The sequence below is a fragment of the Tenebrio molitor genome, chromosome 3 (genome assembly GCF_963966145.1).
Source record: "Tenebrio molitor chromosome 3, icTenMoli1.1, whole genome shotgun sequence".
Lineage (NCBI taxonomy): Eukaryota > Metazoa > Arthropoda > Insecta > Coleoptera > Tenebrionidae > Tenebrio > Tenebrio molitor.
In genome coordinates, this window is record NC_091048.1 from 1,708,432 (window position 1) to 1,721,339 (window position 12,908).

At 35.5% G+C, this 12,908-nt stretch overlaps 2 protein-coding genes across 2 annotated transcripts in view; both read left to right on the forward strand.

Annotated features, from left to right (window-relative positions):
• The first annotated feature begins 8,005 nt into the window (after positions 1-8,005).
• The window catches only part of LOC138125273 (metabotropic glutamate receptor 2-like), a 180,773-nt gene continuing 175,870 nt past the window's right edge, over positions 8,006-12,908 (forward strand). The window contains exon 1 of the mRNA XM_069040517.1: positions 8,006-8,432. The gene's annotated coding sequence lies outside the window, so the exon portion shown is untranslated. The remainder of the gene's footprint in view (positions 8,433-12,908) is intronic.
• LOC138125642 (uncharacterized) lies at positions 11,631-12,802 on the forward strand. The gene is made up of 2 exons (XM_069041074.1): positions 11,631-12,308; positions 12,716-12,802. The coding sequence occupies exons 1-2, from the start codon at positions 11,631-11,633 to the stop codon at positions 12,800-12,802; spliced, it is 765 nt and encodes a 254-aa protein (XP_068897175.1).

The following is a 12,908-nucleotide window of genomic DNA, read 5'->3' on the forward strand; positions in this document are numbered from 1 at the left end:
TGTTGTGCCTGCGGTATTCTTCACACGTGGCTGCCACTATAATACATAGTTTTTGGATCGATGCGCAATATCTTCGCTCCCTGCTGTACAAGGATAAAAAGTTGACGAGTTAAACAATATATACGGACCATATATTATGGGTTTTATGGCGCGCTTTATGCAGGAATTTGCAGCAGGATCTAAAAAGCACGGGAAAAAATTTCATTCATTTCGGATGGGTTAAAGAGAACAAGGTGGATTTCCACTTTGAAACCAAAACAAGAAGAAATGTTTTTAAGTTTCGATTTGGAAAATGAAGACGTAGTGCGAGGTACTGAGATGAATTTTTTGGCACAAAAAGTATTACTTGGATAGAACTGGTTTTGTGTGTTGTAGAGGCCTTGGATTTTCTCATGGGCTATGAGTTTATATTCCGCGACTCTTTTTTATGATGATGGAAAAAATGAGATTCAACACGCATGAGCAATCACTTGTCCGGTTGGGGCCCTCGTCTACGGCTCGGACACCCAACTTCCGTCCTCGTGATTAAATGCACTACTTTGCTCACTTGTATTGAAAATAGCTATTAATTTTGCTCGCCTTCACTTCACACGTTTTTCTAATTATAATTTGTGACTTTCTGACCCTATCGGCTGTGTATTTTTTCCTCTTCCATCGATGAATTTTTATAACAAAATACCCTAAGGCTACATTTTTTTATGCGTGGACCCCATATTTATGACTTGGTAAAATTCTCACGAGTGGGATTTTCTACATCGAAATGTAAATATCGGCGGCGATTTTGCCTCATTTTACATTCCAATTTACGGCAAACCTCCCAAAACGAATGAAATTCCACTCGAACCATTTTATTCGATAAACAAAAATTAGTTTGGCGAGTTTGCAATTTCTCGCGCGATTTTTTCATAAAGTCCGTGCCATTTCACTTCCAAACAAATGTTGAAACTTTTCGTCCAACACAAAAACTTTGCATTCGCTTCAATTTTTGACAATGGCCTTACAACTCGTAACAACCACTTGAAAGTCGCGCCAGGCTTTATTGCAGAAAGAATATTAAAATGGCTGAAAGGAGAACTTTTTATTCTCAAGCTCAGAAAAATATTTAATACCAACGGATTATTTTTCCGCTTCAATTGAGAAATAATAGTATATTATTCGATGAGCGGATAATGCTGGCTATTACTCGTGAGGGTGATTTTGTGTCACGAGCCGCGGCGAGTGGCGTAATTCTTCCGAGTAGAATACTATACTTTTTCTACGACTCTGAAAAGAGCTACAATTTCCCCCTCACTGTTTTACAATTCAGATCTTTTGAATGCATTTCCGAAGGATCAAGTTTCCAACGGTCCTCTAAAATATTTCATTGTAGCTCGTCTTGCATCCCTTTACCTCGTACTAAACGCTGCAAAGCGAGTGCTGAAAACTGTAGAATGCTTTGAATTGTTACCAAACCCATCAAATTGAACTTTCATCAAAAGAATACAAGGAACGCTCTTTTTTCCAAAAAAAATCAAATCAATAACGAGTCGGAAACGGTGTTATCGACCACTAGAAAAACTACCACGCTTCTACGTGATTTTAATTGGAGGAAAGACCGTTAAACGAAGTTAATTAGTCAAGCTGGATGTGTTGGAACACTTCTCCCGGGAATCACAGCACTTTTTGTGTTGGTTTCGATCCCGAAATAGCTGCAGCAATAAATCTGATTGCAGATTGGTTCGCACTGGACTGAATAATCACAACTCGTAAAGAAACACTCGGAGGTGCTGTGTCAAAGCCGCTTGACAAATTTTATCTTTCGTAGCGAATAGCACAATTCTTTTCTAAATCCTAGGCAAACACTCGAATTGAAGAGGTATACTTGTATTTTTATTTTTATCGCTTAGGAAAGCGAGAAGGTGTTTCTGGGGAAAATTCGACGAGGCGAAGCTGTGTACATATGTTATGCACTTGTAGAAGTTGCACTATTTATGACGCTGTAAACTGATACTTGCAGCGTTTGCAAATTTAACGACAGGTTTTTCAGGGTTCTTGCTGTTTTATTTTGGATTAAGACTTTGTATACTTATCTGAATAAATTTAAGACTTGCTCATATCAAGCTGGAGAATTTGTGGCTGTAAAGATATCATTCAGATTTAAATTACACCAATGTGTGTTATTACCAACTTTATGACTTTACTGCAACTAGTTAAGTTTATATAGGACAAGATGTGGTGGTGAAGGTCCATAAGGTGTGATACTTTGTTGACGAATTTTAAAGGACTTCTATGGTGAATAAACGTATTATGTATATGTTCAAAATATTCGAAAATCCTTCTTTCCGAACAATTAATTTTATAAAGATAAATACAGAAGGTGATTCACGAGTAATTATGACCCCGACGGAATTGAAAATGCAACCCACAATACATTTGGGAAGTAAATCTGGATATTTACTGCGTCCAAATCCAGCTTTACGTTCCAAATGTATTGTGGGTTGCATTTTCAATTTCGTCGGGCTCATTATTACTCGCGAATCACCTTGGATAATAATAAAGCAATAAACTATCTCGTGATACAAAAATAGATATTATTTAGACAAGTGCTCGTCGTTAGGAAATTCTTAAAAATAATACACTTTAAAAAATATCATCGCATTGGTCACTCAATTCTCCATAAGAAAGTTTTCTACAAATGACAAAAGATTATGAAAAGGTGACTAGCGCTGTGACTTACAAATCATGTCTTCTCATCTTCTACACTTTGTTCTTTTTGCAAGGGACAATCATGTGATAACACTGATAACACATCAAAAACGTTCGATGAAAACGATGAAGAGGATAGCACTGAAACGATCAAAGAAAATTGAATTGCCGCCCTGGAGGATATCGATTAATCAGATTCTTCACAAGATGAGGAGTACCAAAGTAGCGTTAAATATGTTAGTAAAGTAGTTCATCAAAAATAACAAGAAGGGGAGTAAATTGACGTATTTATTCCGTTGTTCGGAAATGAGTTTTAAAAATTGAAAAATAAATATATTTAACACCTTAATATACAATATATAGGGTATTTCAGGACTGATAATGAACCCGAGGAAATTGAAAATGCAACCCACAATACACTTGCAAAGCAATCTGGATATGGAAGTGTATTGTGGGTTGCATTTTCAATTCCGTCGGGCTCATTATCACTTGTGAAATACCCTGTATATTGTTAATAAATACGCTTGAAATAAAAAAAAGAATGCTTGAGCTTATAACTCCAATAATAATTAACGACACGATATATTCGCTAAAATTATACACATGAATTTAGCTGTTAAATTCAATTTATTAAAGAATACACAACCACATTATAGTTATACACCAGAAAGTTGTTTGGAAAATGACAGTTACAAGTTATATTTTGATAGAACAATTTTAACTGACATTCATATTAAGCATAACAGACCAGACATTATAATTTTAAATAAACAACAAAAGCAAGCATATCTTTTAGATATAGCTGTTCCAAATTCACATAATATAACACAGACATATAACACAAAAATTAATAAATATTTAGAGCTGTCCGTTGCTATGAGAAATCTTTGGTGTTTAGAAAAAATTTCGATTTTACCACTTGTAATTTCAGCAACGGGAATAGTACCGCAATCTCTTTTTAAAAATTTAAAAATTCTGGATTTAGATAACACATTGGTAGTTGAAATTCAAAAAGGTATATTATTATACTCATGTCACATCGTGAGGAAGTTCCTTAACATTGACACAGAACATAATACACAACAAAGTCAAAATGCGGAGGCGAGACGCCGGTAATTATGTTGATAAGCACTGCACTATTACTTGATAGTAATATCCGTAATAGTGTATGTACTCCGGCAAAATTGCCGTGCCGCCGGGTGGAGGTGGGATAGTAATAACAGTTCATGTCTTGCAGGATTATGTGAATTTTTACAAATTATTGCTTATTTCTTGCCTATGTCTGCATTTATTTTTATAAAATGGTACTAACAGTTGTATTACTCCAACCCCACTTTCCATAAACTTTGTTACATGATTTTACTCGTCGTAATTCTTTCATTCAAGACAAAAATATTTAAACAAACAACGCGGCTGGTATAATTAGTAACTTTAAAGTTGAGATTGCGTCCTTTATTGGTCTTTAATTGAAGGTTATTAATTGCGAGCAACTGTTCGTAACTCCGCGGAGTTCAGTGATCCAGCTTTGAAAGTCCCGGATCAAATTGTACAGTACTCTGTGGCAACTTCGACACCATTAGCAACGTCCACAATACCAGTTCCTACAACTCCCACAAACGAGTGCTTAATTCATTATACAGATCTGTACCTCCCGAATCATTCCGACTTCCTTTGGAAGAATTCCAACAAGGAAATTTGATTACACGAATAGTTGCAGAACTTGCGTCGACTGTAACAACATATGAATTTCACCTGGAAATGTGAATTAAATTTTCAATAGAAACTCCTCGTTTGGGCCTCACTCGTAAACTTCTGGTTTGTCCGATTCGTTTTATTATGATCGTGTTCCCGAATTCGTTCCCGTGTAATACAAATAAAAGGGCAACAGCCAGTAAATAAGGGACAGGGCGCGTAACGGCCTTATCCCATTACACGCTGAAAGAAACAATCTTAAATATTCTGAAAGCATAGAGCTTAGGCCAGATTTATGCCGGTCTTTTGTAACCGGTGAGAACTCGGCGGCTTTTGAGGTTAGGTCACAGATAAAGCTTACGGAGCTTTACTCCGAAATACTTCATTTTTTACAGATAAACATCTCCCCACAGCTTCTGTCGCACGCTCAGACGAGGTGATTAAAAAATAAATCACCTGCGTGATTGCGAAAAAAGATCTTAGTGTCCGAATTTTGGTGGGTTTGTCAAGATAAATACGAGCGGTTTGGTGCGCTTTCCGTTAATTCCGGGAAAATGGATCCGGGTGATTCCCCGAGAGACTAAGTACGTTTTGTCATGCACGAGAGACTCATGGACAGGGGCGGATTATCCTGAAGAGCCCCGAGGCGTCCCCGACGTTGTGATATACGTATTTGGCACTAGGAGACGTGTCAACGATAAATTAGCTCCATTTCGATGAGAAGCTGGGGCGCCCGAGGCAAGTCTCGGTCTGGAAAAGTTTTTTCCGACTTCGTGACGAAGAAGAAATTAATTTAAGAACCGACTCGGCATACACGGAATAATAAAGCAATTACCATGATAATGGCGTGAAATGTTAAGTTTATTATAAACACGCTTTTAGAGGGTTTCTGTTGCTTAAAATATCCGCGAAGATTTTTTTTCGGATCTGGGTCAGACACGAGGGTGAACAAGGACGAAGGATAATTTTGCAAGGCTTCGGTTTTCTTATTTGCTTATTGTGCATAGCAATCTGAAACCCTAGCAATAATTCAGGGTGGTGGAGGCACCGAAGTGACAAAAAAAGATTTATTAAACAATTAAATAAATGCTGAAGAAGTTTTTAAGAAAATTTATTTTTGTAAGCATCACCTGTAAATCATTTTTCGCCGTCCCTGACTGTAAAACAGCAAGTACTCTTTTTACAATTATTTTAAAATTAAAGTGTTTATACGTTACTTTAATTAAGTGTAAAAAATACATACGGTGTGTCCAAAAAGTCTGGAAACACTCCAATAAAATAGAAATGAATGATTTTCGAGAAAAACGCAAAAACAGGTTAACCAGCGTTTTCAAAAAGCTTTCTGTTGATGGTATCTGTTTGCTGTTTTTGATGACCTTGAAAGAGTTATAAATGTCATCAGAGGTTTTTTTAAATAGCAACGTCGCATTTTTACTACCGTTTTTAATAGATTTTTTAATTAGTCTATGGTCAAAAAAAATTTCAATTTAGATAAGAAATTTCCTGAAAAAACCTATTTTTGTTTTATAACCGAAAAATTTTTTCAAGGTCATCGAAAAGACCAAACGGACACTATCAGCAGAAAGCTTTTTTAAACCACTAATTGACCTGTCTTTAGATTTTTTGCAAAAATTATGCGTTAAGTTTTCATTTGGGTGTTTCCAGACTTTTTGGACACACTGTATACATAATTATATGTATTATTTTTTTGATAAATGTTTTCATAATCATGATTATAATAGGGAAAGTACAACCTATCGGGTTGGCAGCTCTGAATGTCAAAATGTTTGACATCTGTTATTTCATAAAAATCGCCAAAAGTGCAAAATAAAACATTTGCTCAGTCGAAAAATTTAATACAAATTTAATATCGTAGGGTAAGTATTTTATAGCGCTCTAACTAAGGAGGCACTCGGCTTGGCTTCGTGCCTGAAACCTAGTTTTCGAGCTGTAAAATACCCCTACCGTACTTTAATCGAAATAACTATTTCAAATTTGAAAAATTTACAAAACAATTCTACAGGGTGTCGCAAAATTTACGTATTCCAAGTCGGGGGTCTTGTAGGGAAAAATCTCAGAAATCTCGAAAAAATAAAATAAAAAATATAGGGGGGGTCTTTACAACGATATATGGGTCTGAAGGTTCAAACTTTTCATCATGTTTTCTTCAAATAAAAAATATAAATGGTTGACATTCATTTTGAAATATGGTGAGGATGATTATGTAAAATATTAAAATATAAATGAAAAGACATTTCTTGAAAAAACAGGTTTATCTCAAAAAAATGAAAGTTATATTTTTCCAATTTTTGTTCAAAAGGGAATAGAATAGAATATAATCAGGTGCTTTTGAACAAATATTGGCAACTTTGATATTTTTTTCAAAGTGGCAGCAATTTATTTTTAAACATTTTTACTTGGTCAACAGGATGTCCCCTACTAAGCCCCGAACTCATAATACGATAATTTTAAGGCACCCGGTATAGTTAGGTACCAGTACAACTGATATTTTGTTGGATGGAACATTTATAGAAGACTTGGATTACCTAGGTGTTATATTTTTCTTTGTTGTGTATCGACTTTGCGGAGATAATAAATCCAATCACCTGGTTTCAGCTTTAGAAAAATTACATTCTTTTAGTTTAGATTAAAGACATTTTCCGGAGTAAATTACTAGGTTAGTTTGAAACTGAAAAATGAAACTCTTCGAAATGATCTCGTTAAAACAAGAAAAGGAATTATGAGCAAAGGAAATCTCACGTGGCACAGATTTGAAACTTGAAACTGCTTATTTAGAAATGATTTGCTGTGACGATGAAATTGATTGGGTTTATTCAAGTGAAAACTTCTTTGGGCGCATTTCATACGTTATTATTCCCCGGCAGTGAGTAGTTCCATGCGTCACGCGTCACGACTCACGCTGCGAGGTGAAAAATTCGAATAAGTTCGGGGGAGCCGAATTTAGCCGAGCGAGCGAGAAACAGTCAGTTGTGTCGCTGCGTCACTTCCAAATTTTCATTGTGTTTTTACGCATGAAAAATATTTCTCTTTTACTACATTTATTTATTTTGTACTTAGTATACTGCTAAGCTATGAACAAGAAAGCGCATATCTTGGCTTATTTCTTTATTTCCCTAATGATACTAAGCCTTCGAATACATGTGGATGCGTCTCCCGCTATCATTTTTTCTCTGAATAATTCAACAGTTTTCCATACAATTTGGTCAACGTTGTCATAAGTATGGTCGGCTTATTAAAAAGAAAATGTCCCTGAACTGCTTCAGACAGCTTTGGTCCACTCTATTTTAACAATTTTTTTTATCTTATTGTACAAACATATTTCGAATTCTTTTGTGTCTATTGTTGCTTTTCTACGCAAATGTACGTATGATAGAATATTTACAATTACTTGATTGTTTTCACGTACTTTAAACAATTGTTATCTTTCCATTCCTTCAAAACCCAGGGGGTAATTTCGATCGCTTAATATTTTATTTTTCATCAATTAAAAATTTCAAAGCTCTCATGTTTTTGTCAACCAGAATTTCGGCAGCCTTAGAAACACAAGTTTTGTGCGATTTGACATCGGACATCCTGACTGCCTCGGCGCAGTTAGCTTTTCTTTTGTATTCTGTGTCTTTGAAATATGCTTTGAATCTTCGCACTATATTTAACCCTACACGTGTAATATCTGGTTTCAACTGTAACGAAATAAACACGATGTGTCAGTGTCAGGAAAAACAAAGCGGTATTTATAAGTCCAAATTAATTAGTCGGTTAAATGACCACTCTGTTACAGTGTATCTCTTTGTACAAAGTTTTCGCTTAATTACTTCATCAAGAATTGGTGTCAGTTGCAGAAAGAATTGTTATTACAAGCTTCGTTTGTCGCTGGAAATATAATCCGATTCAATTTTTATTATGGAATTTTAACTGTATTATTTTCTTTTGTATTTTAGATAGTCGGAGAGCATAATCAAAGGGTCTGACAGACTGAAAGCTGGGTAGATGCGATCTTTCTCTATCAATCAAGGACCTGGACCCAACTTTTTTAGGTAAAGAAAAATATCACATTTTGTACTTCAATTCGAGACGTTTTTAGAGAGTTCGATTTTCTTCTAAAACACAGTTATTCACAGTTATTTTGGAACTTTTGCCTGAAGTGGAGCTTTCACGTTTACCTAATTTTTTAAAGTATGTATATCTTTATGGCGGATGAAATGGAATCATAACTTTCTTGTGACACTTGATTAAGTTTTACTACTATGTTTTGTAACGTGTTCTTTTTAAAAATAAGTAACAACAGGTTTGCTGGTTTCCTCAGCGAAACACGATTAGTTATTGTATTTACAAAATTATCAAAGTGAGGTTATGTATCTGAACGAAACGAGAAAGCGTACCAACTCAACTTGACTTTTTGAACACCAGGCTTGTTTGAAAATATATTTTTTGAACGCTCGTTACACAAATTATCTGAATTGATAATCATCTTCCTGGAGCCAACTTGTCAAGATTTCGCCCCTTTTCTGACCACTTCTTCGACTTTTCTCGGCAAACACTCGAAACTCTCCGTTTTGCAATTTTAATTAAATTCCACCGTCCATTTCATCATGGCCGCTCGATCAGAAGTGTTTCTAAATTGCAATGAATTTCAACTTGGTTATTCAAAACGATTGAATCTTGTACTTATGAGGCTCATTTAAATATAAATTGCATCCTGAAAGTTTAATATTAGCAGTTAGTGAGACGTTCGAGTCTCCAGAACTTAGGAAAAATATCTGAAAATGTAGTTTTATGTAGTCTATATGATAATTAAGTTAGAGGGGGCTTCGTGTTCGAATTGCCTCTACAATTGAGTAAATTAATGTTATACCAGTTTGTTTCTGCAAATAATTCGTGTCTGTGTCTGTCTCATAAATTACGTGTGCACTGATGGCCCATGGGACCTGGTATGTGCTCCTGCGGACAAATTTAATTTACTTAGCAGGACAAAAAAAAACTTCACATCGAGTTTATTTTGAATATCCCAAGCTTATTCCCTTTACGTCTCGAAATGACAAAAAAAATGTATTCAAATCTGACTGTAAGCTAAGTTCGTTTCAACTTTAGTAACTTACGTTTCTTACATTTCTCGAAAGAATCCGTGCGTGAAGGAAACGGTCAAACAGTTTGTAATTTAGAGTTTGCGAACCAAGAATATTTAATTCCAACTTCAAAACTTCCATACGTCGCTTTGACGTTTAAATTAGAACGCTGGGGCATTGAAAAATAAATAAAACGCAATATTCAGTGCACGCGATGGCACAAAACCGAGGCCACATGTTGTTATTGCTGGTAGAGGTGTTGGATTCTCTCGTGGGCTGTGACCTTGGAAATATCTGCGCGCAGGAAATGAATACCGAAAGCACTATCCGATGTTTTTCGGTCGGTTTGTAGCACTTACTGGAGACCGATATTCGTCGTTTGCGCAGATATGACTCGTAGTCCATGAGAAAATCCAAAACCTCTACAACCCGAATCTAAATTTCGAATGTTAAATTGTATTGTGTTTAATATTCATGACTCAGTATAGATTTCGCGCTGTAACATATTAGTTAATAAGGACAAGTAATCCCAAATGTTATCTTGACAAGAACGTGAGAGACGCCACTGCCATCGACATAATTCAATTTAAACCTTGTCTTGGATATATTAGTGAGCACGTTTTGCATATTAGTCTTAATCGGTGGATCGCTAGTGTGCATTTAACATCTCGTCTAATCGCACTAAATGTGTTAAATAATAATAGAGACGCTTTCACTCGCTGATTAAATTTGGTATGATTGACGTGGAAAATTGGATGGTAATGCGACAGATGCTTATCTGTGTTAATTCGAAACTTGTGCTTTTGTTGCAGACTGATTCTCTCAGCCGGGACGCTTTTGCAAAGTTCAAATCGATTTCTTATTCTACCAACCGTACAACAGAAAAAAAGTTAATTTAATATAATCCAACGACGGATTTTATCAAACAGATTCAAGTTAATTGTTTTGAGGAAAGGTCCCGATTTTAAAGTGAATTGAGTCGGATACCCGCTCAGGAAAAGTGCCTGTTAAAGTCACGTTAAAGAGAAAACAAACAGACAACCCTCGTACCGTAAACTGCAAAATGTTTATTCTCATAAATACTTTATGATACAATGAATTCTTTATGGTGGATACTTTCTAGTTGAAACTAGAGACTGCAAGGCTGCAAAAATGGATTTTCAGTAAATTATTTTTTTTTTCACTAATACATATAGTTTTAGTTTTGAAAAATCGAGTAGGTATGTTTTGGACATTTTCAAAGAAACCTATTTTCCTGTAGAGTAAAGTACCTTTTATGTGATAAATACGACAAAAAGTTATTAAGAAAAGTTGTTTAGAATCAACATCTAGGTTCCTGTACCAAATTTCAAAATCATCGGCCAACTATGATTTTTCATCTTTTTAATGTTTATTTCACAAATCAAAGAATTTTATTTTTATCAGTTCTCTTATTATGAGTAAAAAAAAATCACACTTAGATTATTACTACATAAAAGTAAATTAAAACTAGATTAAATGGAAAAAAAAATGAAAAATCATGGTTGACCGATGATTTTGAAATTTTGTCTAAAGGCCTAGATGTTGATTGTAAACAACTTTTGTTAATAACTTTTTGTCGCATTTACCACATAAAAGGCACTTTACTCTACAGAAAAATAGGTTTTTAAAAATTTCCAAGGCATACTTGACTTTTCAAAACTAAAATCTTGTTAAAAATTAGTCTTTAACCAAGCAGGGCTAAACCCCAAAAAATGAAAAATTTTTAGATCGAATTTTTTTTAATCTTTTACAAGAGTCGTTTCACCTATCCAGGGACACACTGTATAAACTAAATGATTGGAAATGACTTAGCACTAAACATGTCCCCAGGATCTAGAGGTTATGTGAATTTTTTCAGAATTTTTAGGCCACATTTTTTAGATTTTTTAATGAGTTGTAATAATCTGTAAGTCAGACGAAATTGGAGATTTCGTGGCGCGATTTTCAACGTTCTCTCATTATCTAAACTATGACAGCTACAATATGGCTATTCAGACTTTCTAGTGTTAATTTTGTGTTCTATGAAAAGGTTTCTACACCATTTCACTCTATCTTTCGTCATTTTCCAAATGAAGCCAAATTAATCTCCAAAAGCGTAATGTGAGTGAGAGGTGATAAGCAGAAGACAGCGGGCAAGAAAGAGAAGGCATGCCGAAATCGCCGAAAGCAAGGAAAGAAAGCAGCAAGAGAGAAAGAGAAGAGGGTAGGATGTCGGAAGAAGGCCTGAATCCATTCAGAAAGAGTTCCAGAACCGAAAGATCCCCAAGTAGAGGTGAAGAAAGAAATCAAAGCAAAGAAATAGAGAAGAAAATAGAAACAGTGCTTAGAGATAAAAGAGGATATGGCGGGAATAGTAGAGGAGATCAAAGTACGAAGAAAGGAATTAGCGGCAGTGAGAGAGAAGGAGAGAGAACAAGAAAGAGAGGACATGTTGAAATGAAATCGTCAGAAGTAAGGAAAGAAAGCAGCAAGAGAGAAAGAGAAGAGGGTAGAACGTCGAAAGAAGGCAAGAACCCACTCAGAAATAGTTCTAGAACGAGAAGATCACCAAATAGAAGCGAAGAAGAAAATCAAAGCAAGGAAATGGATAAGGAAATGAAAACAACCATGATAAGAGAGATGAGAGAGGAGATCAAAACACTAAGAAAGGAATTAGCGGCAGTGAAAGAGGAGAATGGGGAGATAAGGAAAGAATTAGCGACAGTGAGAGAGGAGATGAGAGGAAGAAAAGAAAAAGGGCAGTTGGAGAAGGCAGATTGGATGAAAAGGATGAAAATGATACTGGAAAAGATGGAACAAAGAGAAAAGAAGGAGAGGAAGAATAATGTTATAATAACTGGAATAGGGGCAATAAGTGGAAATATAGAGAGGGAGGTGGAAGAATGGTTAGAAAGGGAGATAGGGGTGAAAGTGAATGTAAAGGAAGCATTTAAAATAAATAAAGATAAGATAATGCTGGCAAAAATAGAAAGTTGGGAGCAGAAGAAGAACATAATGCTTTTTTTTCCTTTAACTTACTCTTAGTAAGTTAAAGGAAAAAAAAGGTGAGAGGATGTATCTTGATGACGATTTGACAAAAGAAGAAAGGGAAACACAAAAGAAGTTAAGAGAGTTGGCCAGAGAAGAGAGAGATAGAGGAAAAAGGGTAAAAAATAGGATGCAGGAAAATACAGATAAACGGGGACTGGTTTAGATGGGATGAGAGACAGGAGAAACTGAAGAAAATTTTCTAGAAGAAGGAGAGAATAAGAAGACGACCCGGCGAGAAAATGTACAAGGAGAAGGTGAATAAAAAGGTAGAGGGACAAAGACACAGATAAGTAAGAGAGAAGAGAGAGAATAAGAGAATCGAAATACAATAGGGAGGGGAGAGAGTGTGTGTGAGAGAGAAAAATGATAGCGGGATGCAGAGGTGGGGACGAGGAG